At 41.0% G+C, this 16,593-nt stretch overlaps 1 protein-coding gene across 1 annotated transcript; it reads left to right on the forward strand.

The window, feature by feature from the left end:
• The first annotated feature begins 1,216 nt into the window (after positions 1–1,216).
• On the forward strand, positions 1,217–16,575 carry ap1g2 (adaptor related protein complex 1 subunit gamma 2). Its single transcript, XM_073490639.1, has 22 exons — positions 1,217–1,313; positions 2,014–2,216; positions 2,739–2,863; positions 4,238–4,379; positions 4,485–4,581; positions 4,697–4,773; positions 4,899–4,994; positions 5,332–5,412; positions 5,817–5,915; positions 6,027–6,082; positions 6,877–6,990; positions 8,850–8,990; positions 9,430–9,484; positions 10,062–10,184; positions 11,892–11,981; positions 12,421–12,548; positions 12,783–12,887; positions 13,060–13,207; positions 13,683–13,845; positions 14,320–14,471; positions 14,772–14,870; positions 15,186–16,575. Exons 2-22 carry the CDS (start codon positions 2,016–2,018, stop codon positions 15,291–15,293), a joined length of 2,400 nt encoding a protein of 799 aa, XP_073346740.1. The 5' UTR covers positions 1,217–1,313; positions 2,014–2,015; the 3' UTR covers positions 15,294–16,575.
• The last annotated feature ends 18 nt before the right edge of the window (positions 16,576–16,593 follow it).

The raw sequence follows: 16,593 nt of genomic DNA on the forward strand, positions 1-16,593 counted from the left end.
TGGTTTGCTGGTTTTTATTCTTGCTTACGTCCAAACATCTTTATCTGCCAAATGGTTTTAGTGATTCATTCAAAAGGCAGATTTTGATTTGGAGGGAAAATATTTATTTGTCCGCGTACATCACTCTCCAGTTCCAGTCAACACTATGGAGAGTTGAATGAGGGCTGCTTATTGCACATTTAGTCCTTTGAATAGGAGTTATTTTTGCTTAAAAATATGTTCATTGAATATTAGGTTTTACAACATTTCCTGAATAGTTAAGTTAGTCTTTTATCATTGCAATTCCTGGACACAGACATAAAGCTTATGATAGAAAATCTAATAGTCCAGTAATGTTCAGTGTGTTTGCAATACACATTTAGCATAAAGCGACCTTTTACCTCATTTCTATTATATCATCTTGGAATTTTCTGAGGTATTTTATCAACTGAGTTATGTTTTTAACATGTAGGGTACCTGATATTGGGATTTCTAGTTGTCTTCATGATGTCTCTCCCTTTGGTGAATTGTACTGTATAGCCTGCAGTGGCATTGTGCTGCCTGCTGCACTTCCTCATCAATGTTTCATCCACCTGTTGCAACACCTGACACGGAAGGGGCGGAGTCCACGCACAATGAGCGATCAAATTGCGGAAGTCATGGGTGGCTGTCACTAGCCTAGGTGGGTCAAGATGTCAGATTATCTTAAATGAGACGGGAAACTCGGAGGTGTCTTCAAAATAAAAGCCTGATTCTTTGCGATCTAAATTGCTATTTCATTGTGGTAATGAAATTAAACATTTCTGAATGTATCATACCAAGCCAGAAATGTTAATTTGTGAAATCTAGGTCACATGTAACTGCTTATTCACTAATTACACACTTACAAAATGCGATTCAATTAAAGTTCACATAGAAAATTACATATGAGATCTGAGTAACATTTAATAATAAAGATAGATTAAAATGTAACTACAGCTAATGGTATTGTTTGCACCTGCGTTGTCCTGCTATAGCATGAAAAAGGGCTGATTAATAAATAACAAGATGTCAATGATAAGTCAAGTTGTGCGTCTTGATCTCTCCAGCAATTCCCTGAACGCTTGTCTTGACTTTAAGTTGAAATATAGAATATTTTTGAAAAAGCAATAGTGAGTGGGTTTTATTTTGAAAGTTGTCACAGGAAGTCGTGTGATTATTTCCGTTCGGCTTGACGCTGTATGGCTTCACAGTATTTGGGTTTCCAGCCAACTGACTGCTGCCGTGTACTGGAGGGGGTTCGGCTGAGCCGGTTTACTTTTTTAAACACTGGAGACTCTTGGTACGGTGTAGAGGTACGTTGTTATTTCCGAGCTTTAACCGTTCCTGTAAACGGACTGTAATGCTAACTTAGCTAGCTCAATAGCTCGACAGGCGGTCACTGAGCAGGCTTGACAGCATCTGCAAGGTTAGCCCTTCTCGGTCAGTTGGCTAGCCCCTGGCTCGTTTCACTGACCTGCACCATCGACTGGGGCAGTGCCACGCTAACTTGACAGTTAACCTAACTCGTTAATTGAAATGTATCTGTTTCTACAACGTCCGGAAGTATTAAAGGTGGATTTAATCTACAGTAACTTTGCCTTAAGCCAGCTCTAGGAGTAGAAAACCCTACAACAGTCTGTCACAAGACACAACAGTCAGTATAGCAGACTTGTAACGTAAGCTAGTTGAAGTTGTTTGAATTGTTTTTGAAATACACACGCTTTAGTTGTCTTTTTTTAAGTGAGAGCACGGCTCTTGTAAAGATGTATTATAGAGTAGTAACAGCTTTGTCATGCTTACACACAACTGGAGGCTTTTCAGAAACAGGAAGTGAAATCAAACACAGTACAATATGTACAGTAAAGTAGTTTGTTTTGTGTTAATATTAACTTTTAACATTTCCATGACACATTATAACATGCACACATGCCAATACACACATCCACCCCACCCATGGATACACACACACACACACTCACTCACACACACACACACACACACACACACACACAGCCATGTCTCCATCAGTACCCCTGCAGGAGATGATCCGGGCCATCAGGTCAGCAAGGACACAGTGTGAGGAGCGGGGTGTCATCCAGAGGGAGTGTGCAGCCATCCGGGCACAGTTCAGACAGTCTGACAATGGGGGGCGATCGCACAACCTGGCCAAGCTGCTCTACGTGCACATGTTGGGCTACCCTGCCCACTTTGGTCAGGTGAGGGGATTTTGTTAATGCCTGTCATGGGTTCACTTGGGTTAATGGGGTTGGCAGGGGGAGGATCTGGGTTCAGTTCATGGAAGAATAGTGGCCTAGTCCCAACGTCCAACCACTATGTCCAAAGCATTGATTCCTAACAAACATATCTGTGTGCTCAGTAAAAATGTGAGTGCATGACGGAGCTTGAAATAAGCAGAGAAACGACATGGCACATTGTGGATCAACATAATAAGCTTTAATAATTTTAATTATGTTGCTCGTATGTGCGTGTAAACTTCCCCTGTCATTAGAACATTATGGATTGTGTTTAATCCCCTCAAGCAAAGTCTGCAGTATCGCAAACCAGCGTCAAACAAACTGGGCCACTGAATCCCTCCCAGATCCAGGGCTGCTGCTCTTGAGATGTGTCTGACCTCCACTTAGAGCTGGCAAAGAGCAGGAAATTTCCCCAGGGGCATCAGTAGTGTCTGTAAGTCAAGTAACAAAGTTAAGAAAGTCAGTTGTTGCTCTTCCTTCTAGATGGAGTGCGTGCGGATGATAGCCAGCCCTCGCTACAGCGAGAAGCGTGTGGGATATTTGGGAGCCATGATGTTGCTGGATGAGAAGCAGGACGCCAGCTTGCTCATCACCAACTCCATCAAGAAGTAAGGACAGTCACTTGAACTTGAAATCAGTTATCAAAATTTACAAATGTTAGTATTTGAATTTTTCGTAACACTTTATTTTATCTCCAGTGTTTATTATATGCAATTAAAGGGTAACTCCACCGATTTTACACATCAGTGTCGGTTTATACAGTAGGTCTTGGGGAGTACTACTGTGTATCGGGAAAAATATTTTTTAAAAAGCATAACGCTTTTTGTGCCTCCAGAGGGAGCTGTGCAGAATCTGATAAATTGAGTACCACTTGAGCGGGGTTGACGACTAAAAATATTTTTAAAAATTTGGAGTAGAAAGAATTGAGTTCATCAGACCTCTTTAGGCTGCTCCTCTTCTCTGCTCGAGACTAAATTACCCTACACACACAAACCAACCAAGGTACCAACTTGTCGGTGGCTAAGTTGCACTGTGGGTAATGTAGGCTGCAGGTTTGGACAAGGAAGAATAATGTGTTTATGATAAAAGATGATATCTCTGGTCCTGCAGCACTAATCCTTTTTTTCACTGTCCATCAGGAGTCAGTGAGTGCAATGCTAAATCGGGACAGCACACGTTTAATAAACACTTGATAAATGGCTTAGAAGGTATTATAATAGAGATGTAGTCAAATGTTAACATTTTATCAAGTGTTTATTAACATGCATTTAAAAAAATTAATTCCTTTATGTAAAGTAGCAGTAGCAGGTTAATGAATGATAGGTATCACAGCATAACATAGCTGTAATCATCACTTATGATTACACACAACAGCAATTCTTACATTGTGTTATAAAGCATCTATTAACAATTAAAAGTGTTTAAATCTGTGGTAGAACCCATGTTGATATACTCTTTAATTTTATATGTGATTCCAACTAAGTAACAATATGCCATCAAGCATTTTTTTTACCACTTTATACACCAGCTATGAATGCCTCATATGAAAAGACACAGTTGTTGACAAATTAAAACTTTAAAAAAAAGCTTACATCTAAAATACAGCTTGTATATAGTGTGTGTATAGTATACATTTTTTTTAAACAACATCTGAATGATAAATGAGACCGTTAAAATTACGTTACCGTCATTTTTCTGTGTTATCTGTTCATTTCTTGACGACTACTTGTGAAACATTATAAAAGACTGGGGTTTCCCCCCAAATTCCAATACACAGACATGGTATAGAACCTCATAATCATATGTCGGACAGTAGTTAATTGTCATAATTGACAGTAGTACATTTTAAATAGAGTAATCACATTCGATGAAATGGAGAGCAAAAACATCAGTCAGTCATAGTGTACAGTATGGAGGATAAACTACTGAATTTAGTAATACACACATATCTACAGTTTCATTTATGTGTGTTTTTTTTCCAGTGACCTTTCTCACAGTAACCAGTACGTGCAGTCTCTGGCTCTGTGCACACTGGCCTGTATGGGATCAGCTGAGATGTGCAGAGATCTGGCACCAGAGATAGACAGGCTGCTCCGAGCCTCCAACTCCTACATCAAGAAGAAGGTGGGGACTTCCACCTCCTCCTGCTTTTTAACTAACTGTACTAATTACACTATGTATATATATAGTTTATTTATTGTTTTGTGACCCTCCCCACTGTCCTTCCAGGCTGCTCTATGTGCTGTTCACATTGTGAGAAAGGTCCACGATCTGGGGGAGATGTTTGCCCCCGCAGCTCGATCCCTCCTTGCTGAGAAGAATCACGGTCAGTTGATCTACCTCAGTGACCCAGCTTATTAATATGTTTACTTAATTAATTTCTTGTTGCTAAGCCTAATTTTCCAACAATTCTTCATTGTTTTGTATATTTTTATCTATAGGCGTGTTACATGGTGCTGTGGTGCTCATCACTGAGCTGTGTGAGAGGAATCCAGAGACACTGGAGAGGTTCAGAAAGGTACAAGAGAGACACAATCATACACATACACACACACACACACACCTATTGATCTTAGAAGTTCTATATATCTCCCTATCTATATCTATCTCTCTGTTGTAATATGTTTGTGTTTTGTTTCTCAGGCAGTGCCAGATCTGGTTCAGATAATGAAAGGTCTGGTGATTTCGGGTTATTCTCCAGAGCACGATGTGGCAGGAATCAGTGATCCCTTCCTACAGGTCAGTTTGGACAGCAATCAACAGATTTTATCTTATTTTATCTTATCTTAATGTTAACCAGGAACTTTTGAGCGCTTTTGAGGGTGAAGATTTAAAATCAAAACATTTAGAATTTGACATGTCTTGTCAAAAAAATCTCACTCTTCTTTCTTTATGGCTCAGATTCAGTTTTAAATGGGTAGAGACTGGTAATAAATTGTTAATGTTTGTTATTCTTTCAGTTTCTTTCTCTCTCACTAACACACACAGATGTATCCTCTCATCCTTCCTCCTATTTTTGCTGATTCAGTGCACCAAAATAACTTATAGTCCATCTGTTCACTCTTTCTGGCCTCAGGTACGCATCTTGAGGTTGCTGAGGATTCTCGGTCACAACAACGAGGCAGCCAGTGATGCTATGAACGACCTCCTAGCTCAGGTTTACTGTCATATACACAAATGATAAATAATTGTCATATGAAAATTTCGGTTTTTGTTCTTTTTATGTTATCCTTCACATTCTTCTGTCGATGAAGTTTTTCTCAGTGGCGCTCTTTTCTTTGTTCAGCAACAATGGGTGTTGCTGCTCATGCTGACTACCTAGTCTGTTTTAATCCAAATAAACTGGAACATGTAGATCGCATTGCTTCCTGTGTGCCAGAATATGTTTCAGTGGAAAGACTTGCCAAACGGGGTGTTAAAACGGCTCATTAAAACCTTGAATCACTTCTGTCAGCTGATGGCAGAAAAACAAAGATTTTTTATTTCAGTCAGTCATTAAATATGTATGTTGTTCTGTACCTAATGTACTAACTAATGATGTGTGTTTGACTTGGCATACAGGTGGCGACCAACACTGACAGCACTAAGACTGTGGGCAACGCAGTGCTGTATGAGACTGTTCTCACTGTGCTAGACATCAAGTCAGAGAGCGGACTCAGGGTGAGAGACTAGCAGCAGTCTTCACTGCGTTCAACCACATTAACACATAGTGGATAATATGACCTAGTTACCTATTAAATGCACATGCATGTAACTTTCCATTTGCCACAGGTTCTGGCTGTGAACATCCTGGGAAGATTCCTCCTGAACAACGACAGGAACATTCGGTTAGTGTTGTTTTGCTTTCCCTGATGTCTCCCTGACCCGACCCCCCCCCCCCGCACATTCCTGTTTCTCTTTCCATCTTTTCGTTCATCCTTCCTCTCTTATCTCTGCGGGTCATTTTTACCATTTCCATTCCACAAGGCCGACGGCTAACTCACTGCAGCCAGAGAGAAGCCTCCCAACAGGCTGTTATCAGTCTGAGCTCACTAATCACTTTCCCTGGAGCCGTTCCTCCAGAGCCACACCAGAAGGTCACTGTCTGTCTGTTAATGCTGATCTCTTCATTTTGGGCTCTGTCATTTTTCATCAGGCAGTGTGGAGGCCAGAAATAGGTTCCTTGGGGTTTTGTTATGTCACTATTTTTTGGGTTTATCTCCATAGAGGCTGTGTGACCAGGCAGGCCTGTCAGGCTTTTACCTGCGGGGCCCCTGAGTGTCACTGTGGCAGTGTGACAGTAATAGGACTGGTGTATTCCTGTGAGCCCTGCTCGGCTAGATAACATCTCTCCGGTGCTCACATAAATACTTGATCAGTTCATGAGACATACCAAGTGGAAAGATGAATTATTTATGTTGCTATGTTGAGAAAGTTAAGTTTGTACAGCACTGTCAGTTCATCTTGACTGTTAGCTGATGGTTAGAAATCCATATTAATAGCAAAGTTATTAAATATATTCTGCTTCACTACACACTCAGAACCTCGGTGAATTGAGCTCACTCACAGCTCTTCATCATTATGCAGCATGAGGCTTATCACAGGACATCCTTATTTTTGCCTCTTCTGTGTGCATGTTCAGGTACATCGCCATGATCTCTCTTCAGAAGATTGTTGGGACAGATCACAATGCAGTGCAGCGCCACCGGGGAACCATAGTGGACTGCCTGAAGGACCAGGATGCTTCTGTCAAGCGGTAACTCTCACCTCTTCTCCGCCTGTCAGCCACAGCTGTTACACCACAGATGTTCAGTAAACCTGACACCGTGAAGTCATGCTTGTCCAATGTCATCCCCTCATGTGTGTTTGAGAAATGTATAAAAAGGTTAAAGGAATCAGTCAATTGTCCTAAATCTAGGAGACCTTTCTAAAAGTGTCTAATTTCTTTTTTTTATGTTTGGGACATTTTCTGAAGCCAAAAGTAATAATTTCATGCTTGATAGATTTCTGTAGGTAGATTAATACAGCATTACTTGGTCCCTCCTTGAGATATAACAAAGCAAGATTATATAAAAGTGCCGTGATAAGGTAAAATGTGTCAAAACATACCATTATAAATGAAGCATTGTGATGCTACAGAGATTCTCCGGCTGACAATTTATATTCTTCGGATGAAAGGGAACAATTGTCAATTCTGCGAAACATGTGATTCATTACGCAATCGCAATGCCTGTCAAAATAATTCATCCAGCCTGAGATCCCACTATCACATACAGCACAGCTTGATGCTATGTACTTTAAACTCATCACAGAGCAAAATAAAGTGTGTTGCAGCTTATAATAAAGGAAATAGTTAGCAATATGATCTGATTAATATAGCAAGTTTATCTTAAACTTACTGAGATAAGGTAATCAATCTTAAAGACAGGACATGTTGCTCCAAGAACGTTTCTCCTCACTCATCTGTTTGATGTCTGCTGGTAAAGATATGTATAATTCAGGGTACCGGTAAAATTAGCATCTGCATATTTTCCCATAGTGTACTTTCAAGTTACTTTCAGACACTTTGTGAGACTTACTTGCTGCCTTTGTTTATATTCATAACAACGGATGCAGCCTCCTTAAATGGGAACTTCGCCATTTTTTAACCAGCTTTGTATCACCACAATGTTGGTTTCAAGTCTTGTTTCAAGTGCGGGCTGTCTCATCAAACTGATCTTATTGTCTAAAATAGGCAGTGCTGACCAATTTTGAAACCAAGCTTCTGTTGCTACACTGCCTATGTCTTGCCTAAAATGTTTTCAGAGACATATTTTCACATGTTGTGTAGCTACAAAAGCAAAAGGTCTTGAACCAGACATGGTCACCATGTTGTTCCTGTATTGTGAAAACAGGGGCGGAGAAAAGTCAGATCAAAATACAAGGCAGTGCTGATCAAATTGTTTGTTACCAACTGTCTGCCTTGCTGTATCCTGTTTGAAAACAGACTCTAAGCCAAAACCAAGAAATGCCCAACTTGCAGTACGTCACCCATCAGCGGGAATATTTATTCATCTGGTTGTTGTAGATTTTCTACCTTTTGAGCAAAAGTGAATACCACAGCTCTTTTTCCCTGTTTTCTCTAATCACGTAGCACCAATTTCAAAAATATTTGCATATTTCTGTTGAAAAGACAGCCCAGTTTTATGCAAGGGCCGTCTTTCCAGCGGTGAAATACTTCTTTAACTCACCTTATAACTAGAAGGAAAAAAATAAAAGGAAACAAATAAACGACAAATGATATTGTGCAATGTCGTGATACAATCCCTTGTAATACGCTATCAATACTGGTGCGTATGTAATCCATGCACCATATCAAAGTGTTTCATCTCAACTGCCAAGAAAACTGAATTTTAAAGCTCTTCATAGTACAGTAAATACATGAAGTACAGGTTTGATTTCACGTTTTTGTTTGTCTTTTAAGCTGCACAGAAGTCATGATGTATCATAGATCATTTTCACAGTATATCACAGCTGTGCTGATCAGCTACTCACACTTACAGAAGAGACTTAATTTAAAGGTATATACGTATATACAGAATTACCAACATTAACCATCTCTGGTCCACTGTCCAGCCGTGCGTTGGACCTCTCCTTGGCACTAGTGTCGGCCTCCAATATCCGCTCCATGATGAAGGAGCTGCTCATCTTCCTCTCCTCCTGCCCCCCTGAGCTCAGGGCCCAAGCTGCCAGCGGCATATTCATCGCTGCAGAGAGGTGAGTGACACACTCCACACATGTACAAGTTCACATGACATGATTACACACACAGTATATGTGCATGCATGCAAGCAGGACACAAACATACATGTGCATGTGAATACATTTGATGTGCTGTGTCGTTCCGAGCTATGATTGGATAAAGTGAGCATTAATGTGATGCAGCTGTTTTAAGTATTAAGGCTGTGACAAAAAAGCCTCTGTACTTAAAGTATATGTGTCTCCATGTCTCACTCTGTGTCTGTCTCCACTCTCAGTGATACCCCTGTGACGATGAATAGCCTTCTCTGTTTCTACTGTATATCTCTCCACCACTTGACGCACTTTGGTTTTGTGTGTGTGTGTGTAAGTTGTGAGAGGATGCAGATGGATTTGTGGGTGTCTGACTCACTCTGAAGCACCACTGAGTGTGTGTGTGTGTCTCTGTCTCTGTCAGGTATGCGCCCTCCCAGCGCTGGCACATTGACACCATCCTGCATGTCCTCACCACGGTAAATACGGACCGAGCCACTCACCCTGCTGCCTCTCATATGAGTTTCTCCCTCTGCCATCATTAATGCAGTCTGCCTTAGTGTAGATATCAGGGGCCACATGTGTGAAGGCTGCGTATGTATTGAGACACTAGATTTCTATTTTCTAAACAATACATTGTGCAAGAGACCGTGTGAACCTCCTCTGTACAAACTTTCATACATGCTGCCTTAAATAGGCAAACTAATGCTTTCCATTTTGCTCTCTGTTACATTAATTTTAATTGTGTGCTCCATCTGGTGAATACACAAGAAGCTAATGCTTACAGTAATTCTTTGCATTGTTCCCCCAGAAGAATGGAGTGTATAGAAAGGGTAATGGTGGAGATCTGGCGTGAATTAAAACTTAATCCATATCAGTAAATGTCCTTTAATAATGTATGTAAACTGTGATGAAACGGCCCCTAAGTGAGGTCATTATGTCTGGGAGAAAATGTAGGGCAACCCAAATACTTGGGCCAGCTGTCTAGCTAATGGAGTTTGGTGTGTGTGTGAGTGAATGTGTTCGTGTGTTTGACTCTGATCTCTACTCTGCCAGGCAGGGGGCGACGTCAGAGATGAAACTGTGCCCAACTTGATCCAGCTTATCACCAACGCCTCAGAGCTGCACTGTTACACTGTCCACAAGCTCTACCGGGCTCTGCTCACTGACATCTCTCAGGTGTGTGCGTGTGTGCATGTGTGTCTCTAGTGTTTTAGGCAGAGTGGTGTGCTGGTCAGCTTACTCATTCAGTGAACCTGGACGATCAAATTATCCATCTGTCTCTGGGTTGCTCCATGCTGATCCTTTATCATACAATGAAGAATGTGATGAGATGTGATTAGATTCATTATAGGAAGAATGCTTAAAGTCTTCTGTTAAAAAACATTCAATAGGAGTTTAAGTGTACACCATAGTTAGAATATTTTCCAAAACGTAGGAAACCTCTTAAAAAGTGTGGCATTTCCTTATTTTATGTTTGGGACATTTTTTTTTCATCAAAAGTAATTTGATGTTTGACAGCAGCATGATCCCTAACCCTAAAAACAGGCCCACCTAAAAAAACAAAGTAAGTAAACACTGTATTTGGAATATTTTCAATGATTTACATTACCGTCAGAGAGCTTTATCTGATGGGAAACGGAAGCCATTATATGGCTCACTCATTTTACCTCAAAGAACACAGGAATTGCTGTCAGTTTGGATTGTTAGCTCGTTTGTTCAGACCTGAACGAACGTGTCAAAACTCCAAAGTCACACAATAACACAAACTAACTGACACAATCGAGGCAGCTGAAGATCTCCCATGTTCTGTGTGGTAAAATTACTGTTTTTGTCAAAGGCGTCTGGTGGCTTTGAAAAGAGCATAGGACAATACAACGACTTCAGTTCCCCGTAAGAAAGGGCTGTCTGAGGGCAAGGTAAGGCTCTGAAAAATATCATTAAAATGTGCCAGAAGTCCTGTCTGTTTCTCCAAACTGGGGGTGTTCCGACCACCATCTACATCATACACTGACTATGGAAAACACCTCATACAACCCCACTTCAAAAACACAAAGAACTATCCCTTATTAGTAGTATTACGTTATCAAAAAATGACAAATGACAGAATACAGTTATCCTGATCTGTTTGCGAACAAGATGAAAACAAAACTAAGCACAGGAAATGTGTACACCTGACCTTGCTCACCAGTGTTGTACTCCAGTGAGAAAAAGCAATCAAGGAAATTGAAATGTTGACAAAAAACAATAAGACCCTATTTCATCATAGGTATTGACAAATACAATAAAGAGAAGCATAGCATGCAGAGAATCAGCCTTTGTTGGGACACACATATGTACTTCCATACTGAGCAAAGCAAAAATACACTTTGACATCTGATTCTTTGAAAGCTGAAAGTGAAGCTGATATTCCACATACAGTGACATTCACATTTTCTAGCTTTGAACCCATCCCAGAACTGAGCTTTTGGACAGAAAAGGGAAATCCGGGACTTTCATTTTAGGATCCATTTGCAGCATAATGTGCAAAACTCAAGAGATGTTCAAACATTCTTCTTCAAAGAAACATCTGTGTCAGTGGTGAACCAGAGAGAGCTGGTCTGGTTCCACGGCAGTGAGAATAGCCAGGCTTTCAGTTTGAAAACTGGCTGATGCAACCAGGTTTATTTTTGGAACCAAGTCAGATGAGCAGCCATGTACTCATCTGCAGTGTGGTGCAGTTTCCCACCACTTTTACTTCCAGTGAATTCAGGAAAAAGTGGCTCTGATGTTTGAAAGTGTCATGCTAACCAGCAAGTCAGTCTGCCAAAAACGTAAAGTATTACTATACTTGACTGTGTGTGTAATGTGCGTACAGTTGTGTGAGTGTAATACTTGTATGTGCAGCAATCCCTAGTGCAGGTGGCGTGCTGGTGTATAGGAGAGTATGGAGACCTGCTGCTGAGAGGAGAGTGTCAGGAGACTGAGCCTGTTCAGGTACATGAAGCACCAACACAGTCTATACTATAATACAAATAATTATTAGTAGTGATTCAACTTATTTTTAAAGCACTACAGGGTTTTACATTTTCAGTTCTAGGCCTTCTGTCTGACAGGACCTTCTGTTTGGACATAATAAGGAGTATGAGTAGTTAGCAGGAGAAGTAATAGCTATACTTATAGCAACTCCAAGGAAAAAGCAATGTGCAACAAGTGCTAAAAAGTTAGTGATGATAATGAGTCTTGATACTGACAGACCAAATCAATTCTCAGTCCTCAGTCAAAATAAATGAAGGGTCTGTGTCTTAATCATACAGTAAATGTGATGGATCATCAGCTAAATGAATACTAGAAGCTAAAAAGCTAGCTTCAGTATTATAAAAATGTGATGGCAAATGTCAGACTCTGTATTGACTCTGTTTTGTCTCTCAATCAGGTCAGCGAGGACGACGTCTTGGACGCCTTGGAAACGGTTCTGCAGTCCCACATGTCGTCCCCGGCGACCAGAGGCTTTGCTCTCACTGCCACTATGAAACTGAGCACACGCATCACTGACAATGTGGAGTAAGAAACACTTCCATCACTCCCAGCAAAACAAAAAACTGTATCCTAGGCAACTGGACTTGTTTCAGTGAAACAAGTCCAGTTGCCTACGATACAGCAACTAGATTGAACAAAGAGTTATAAGGGTCTAATGGCTAGTTGGACTCTTCATTAAGATACTTTCTAATTAGTTGCAGTAATTTCTCAATAGTCCCCTGACTGCTGCTCTTTTTCTTCATCTCTTCACCCTGCCAGTCGCATCAGGAGCATCGTCAGCATCTATGGCAGCTGTATAGATGTGGAGCTCCAGCAGAGGGCAGTTGAATATAATGCTTTGTTCAAGAAATATGACCACATGAGGTATGCAAGATAATGAAGAAGAACTTTTCCTGTTTCTTATATAATCATGTAATATACTATGTTTCTGAAAATCAGAAGTTATCATTGTAGCATTTAGGATTTTCACAGTTGATAGTAGAAACAAATCTTTTGCTCCGGCCACGAAGTGTTGAGACGCTTCCTCTCTCTGCAGGGCAGCAGTGCTGGAGAGGATGCCTGTGATAGAAAAGAACGCCCCGGGTCAAACCAATGGAGAGTCAACAGGGGAGCCCATCAAGGACATCCAATCAGTCAAAGTCAAGCAGGGAGAGCCTCTGCTGCCCCAACCACCTGCTAACCAGGTACATGACACAGATGAATATTTTATGACTGCAACCTCTGTTTAGATTTTCCACTGACATCTGTCTGTACCCAACCTTTTTTCTTTGGTCACCTCTTGGTCGTTGTTTTTGCTGATCATCTGTTTTCGTGCCTGACTTGAGGCATCTTTAGATCAGGCTCCAAGCTGTCTTATGACTGCTTAAAATCTCTGAACCACTGTGCATGTGCGTTTATGCAAATGAAATTGTAATGAAGCTCAGCTAATCGGTTTATCAGCAATGTTCTGGTGAATTAAAACACTTTACAGATTATCCTTTTTAAAAAAACACTTTACACATGAGGTTTGTTCTGTCCCTGTTCAGATATGGGTGCCTCTAGATAAAGAGTCAAACAGCCTCACTGTTCTTTGAATAGATTTGCTTTGAATATGCAGAGCACTGTGTTCTCTTCAGTTTCAAACTGTCAGCTTTGTTGCCGTGTCTATTTTTTCCTCAGGTGTGTGACCTGTTGGACCTGCTGGGAGGGTCTGAGGAGACTCTACAGCCCAGCCCAGCAGCAGCAGGCACAGCACCGGGCCTGCCCACCAACACAGCCAGCACTGCTGGAGGAGACCTGCTGGATCTGCTGGGAGGGTTAGAGCCCACCCCCCTCGCTCCAGGTCTGACACCCTCAGACACATAAGCTAGTTTAAACTGAAATAGGACATGATTTTGGACTTGAAATTAGAGCATGGCTGCAACTAATGATTATTTTCATCTTCGATTAATGCGTTGATAACTTAAAGATTCATGGATAGGTTGATTGGTCTATAGAATGTCAGAAAATGGTGACGTCCAAGAATGTGTCGTTTTGTCCACAACCCAAAGATATTCAGTTTACTGTCATACAGGAGGAAAAAAACAGAAAGATATTCACATTTAAGAAGCTGAATCAGATAATTTTTATCAAAAGAGTTGGCTTAAATTGGATTAATACTTGACCACTTAACAAAAAAGCAATCAATCGTTGCATTTCTAAACTAGAGACTGCAAACTGAAGGGGACTGAATCCGGCATTGACCAGTGTTGATGTGTCTTTGCTCAGTATTTGCTTTAAACTAATGTAATATTTTATAACGTCTGTTTTCCAATAGCTCCCACAGTGCAGGTGTATGAGAAAGATGGTGTGACTCTGACAATGAGTTGTGAGAAACAGTCAGCCTCGGGCCTGACAGTCACACTCACAGCCTCCAACTCCACCGAGTCAGACATCAGCAGCCTCACCCTGCAGGCTGCAGTGCCCAAGGTTTGTGATAGAGACACACTAGTCACAGATACACTCACCAGCACCAGCAAGCTTTCTCTGTTGGTGTTGATTTTTGACTGCCAAGGAATATCTATTTTTTGTTCTTTGACATTTTCAGTACTGAATCACACGCAGGTACTTGGTCACACCTCCTCTCTCTGTGCATTTGAGCAGTGTTTGTTCATTGCTGGGTGTCAGCTTTAGACCCTGTCATGTTCTCAGTGGTAGGCATCAGTGCAGTAAATGGAGGCGTGTGTTTTGGTGCTTTAAACTTCAAAGTTCCATTTGATCTTCCCTCAGAGTGTCCAGTTACACATGAAGGCCCCCAGTGGGGACTTTCTTCCTGCTCGAGGCGCAGCTAAGGTGACCCAGATGGTGGTCCTCAACAACCCAAACAAGGTGGGTTTGACAAGAAGCTTTGAAGCCCGGTCAGTCAGGAGTGTGAGACATCTCTTTTATATCAGTTTGTATCAGTACAGGAGAAAATAACACCCTTGTAAATATAAGTTTCTGTAGTTAAGGTCTGTAAGGTTATGAAAGTTTGAAAATAGAACAAATCTTCACACTTTACCTCTACATTTTTCACACAACTCCCACAAACCTGTTGTTGTATTCAGCTAGAACAATTCATCATTGCGAAGTGTGTGCCAGGTCCAAATCTTATGTTACTCCAGTGGAAGTAGAGCCGATTCTAAATCCTTCCTCCTCCTCCAGGTGAACCTGAAGATGAGGGTCCGTATATCTTACAGCAGCCAAGGATCAGCCTTTCAGGACACAATCCAGATTGACTCCTTCCCTGGACTCAGTGCTGCCGGCCACTGACAGCGGCCATTCAGTCCGACAGGACTGTGACGACAGTGTGTGGATGAGTCAGCAGACATCGCCCTCATTGACAGAAGGTTTTTTTTCCCTGCTGTCTCACCCTCTACACTACAGTCCAAGCTGCTGTTTCTTGAATTCCTGATTTTGTGGGTGTTTTTATGGCTGAAGAACACTGGTCTGTCACAGGAAATCACAGCCTCGTACATTAACTCAGTTTCTCACTCCTCTGGAATCCAACTGTAAATGTGACTGATGGCACAAGCCTTGGAATATGCGAGCATTACATGGAAAATATTCAGTTTTTCTTGGGTTTTTGCAATGACGTCTGTAGAAACTTTGTATCATTCAGGTTTTTAAGCTGCTAAAGCTGATTGTAGTTGATGTTTAACTCCATATTTATTATTCATGTGGCTGGCTTTAACCAACTGTCCTCACATGACACTCCCTTTGATATGATTTCATTTCTAAAATATTTGCCTTTACGGTCTTCACTTTGTTGAAAAGCAGCTAAACACTCACTAATGACCCGCTACTACTATTGTAAAATGCTCTAATCCACTACACTTGATTTTATTGAGAAACTTAAGGACACAAATTTGAAATTGAAGGATTTGAAACACCTCCTTATGTCTTGCAGTCACTTGTCTTCTGTTGCTCCTACTTTTTATGCGTCATACAGCTGAACAGTTCAAAGAATCCGCCTCCTTAGTCATTCCCCTGTGCCTTCTATCCACTCAAAAACGGTTATTTTCTTGTTTAGTTTTGGGGGCCAGAAACTGGTTTTAAATGTAGGTGATAAAAACATGTTTTTATTCCTCCCATTCAAGCAACGCTTCCTGACCAGTATCCCCTTGCCTGTTGTTTACAGAGGCTCCTGAGTCATTTTATTATCTGAAGACTGTGTATAGTGATACAAGAAATGAAGTGGGCATGATACTGTCTGCAAGATGTACAGTATATTTTACATATTAAGTATATGAGCACAATTAGAAGGGAGAAAACCTCTAATACAAGCCTTTGTTGTAGAAGGACAGAAAAGTGGGCTGTAAAATGTGTGAATCAGATTAATTTGATAACTCATTTCATAATTATAGACCTGTATTCAAAACAATTCTGGATGTCAGTAATGGTGCTCTAAATGGATTTCAATATAATCACTACCAGACTGTTTCCGATCCCTACCTTAATTAAACTGTAAAAAGGAGACCAGGAGGAGTATTCTGTCAGATGTCTTTAAATCTTCAGTTTCATGTCATTTTCTAATAAAAATCAGTTTTCAGAATCCTCAGCAGTGACTTGT

This window comes from Pagrus major, chromosome 21, assembly GCF_040436345.1.
Source record: "Pagrus major chromosome 21, Pma_NU_1.0".
Taxonomy (NCBI): Eukaryota; Metazoa; Chordata; class Actinopteri; order Spariformes; family Sparidae; genus Pagrus; species Pagrus major.

Bases quoted from the DNA above. Each gene is read 5' to 3' on its own strand.
- ap1g2 (XM_073490639.1), top strand. From the start codon at position 2,016: ATGTCTCCATCAGTACCCCTGCAGGAGATGATCCGGGCCATCAGGTCA. The intron at 5,413-5,816 runs GTTTACTGTCAT...CTTGGCATACAG, and splicing joins TGAACGACCTCCTAGCTCAG to GTGGCGACCAACACTGACAG. The intron at 12,549-12,782 runs GTAAGAAACACT...TCACCCTGCCAG, and splicing joins CGCATCACTGACAATGTGGA to TCGCATCAGGAGCATCGTCA.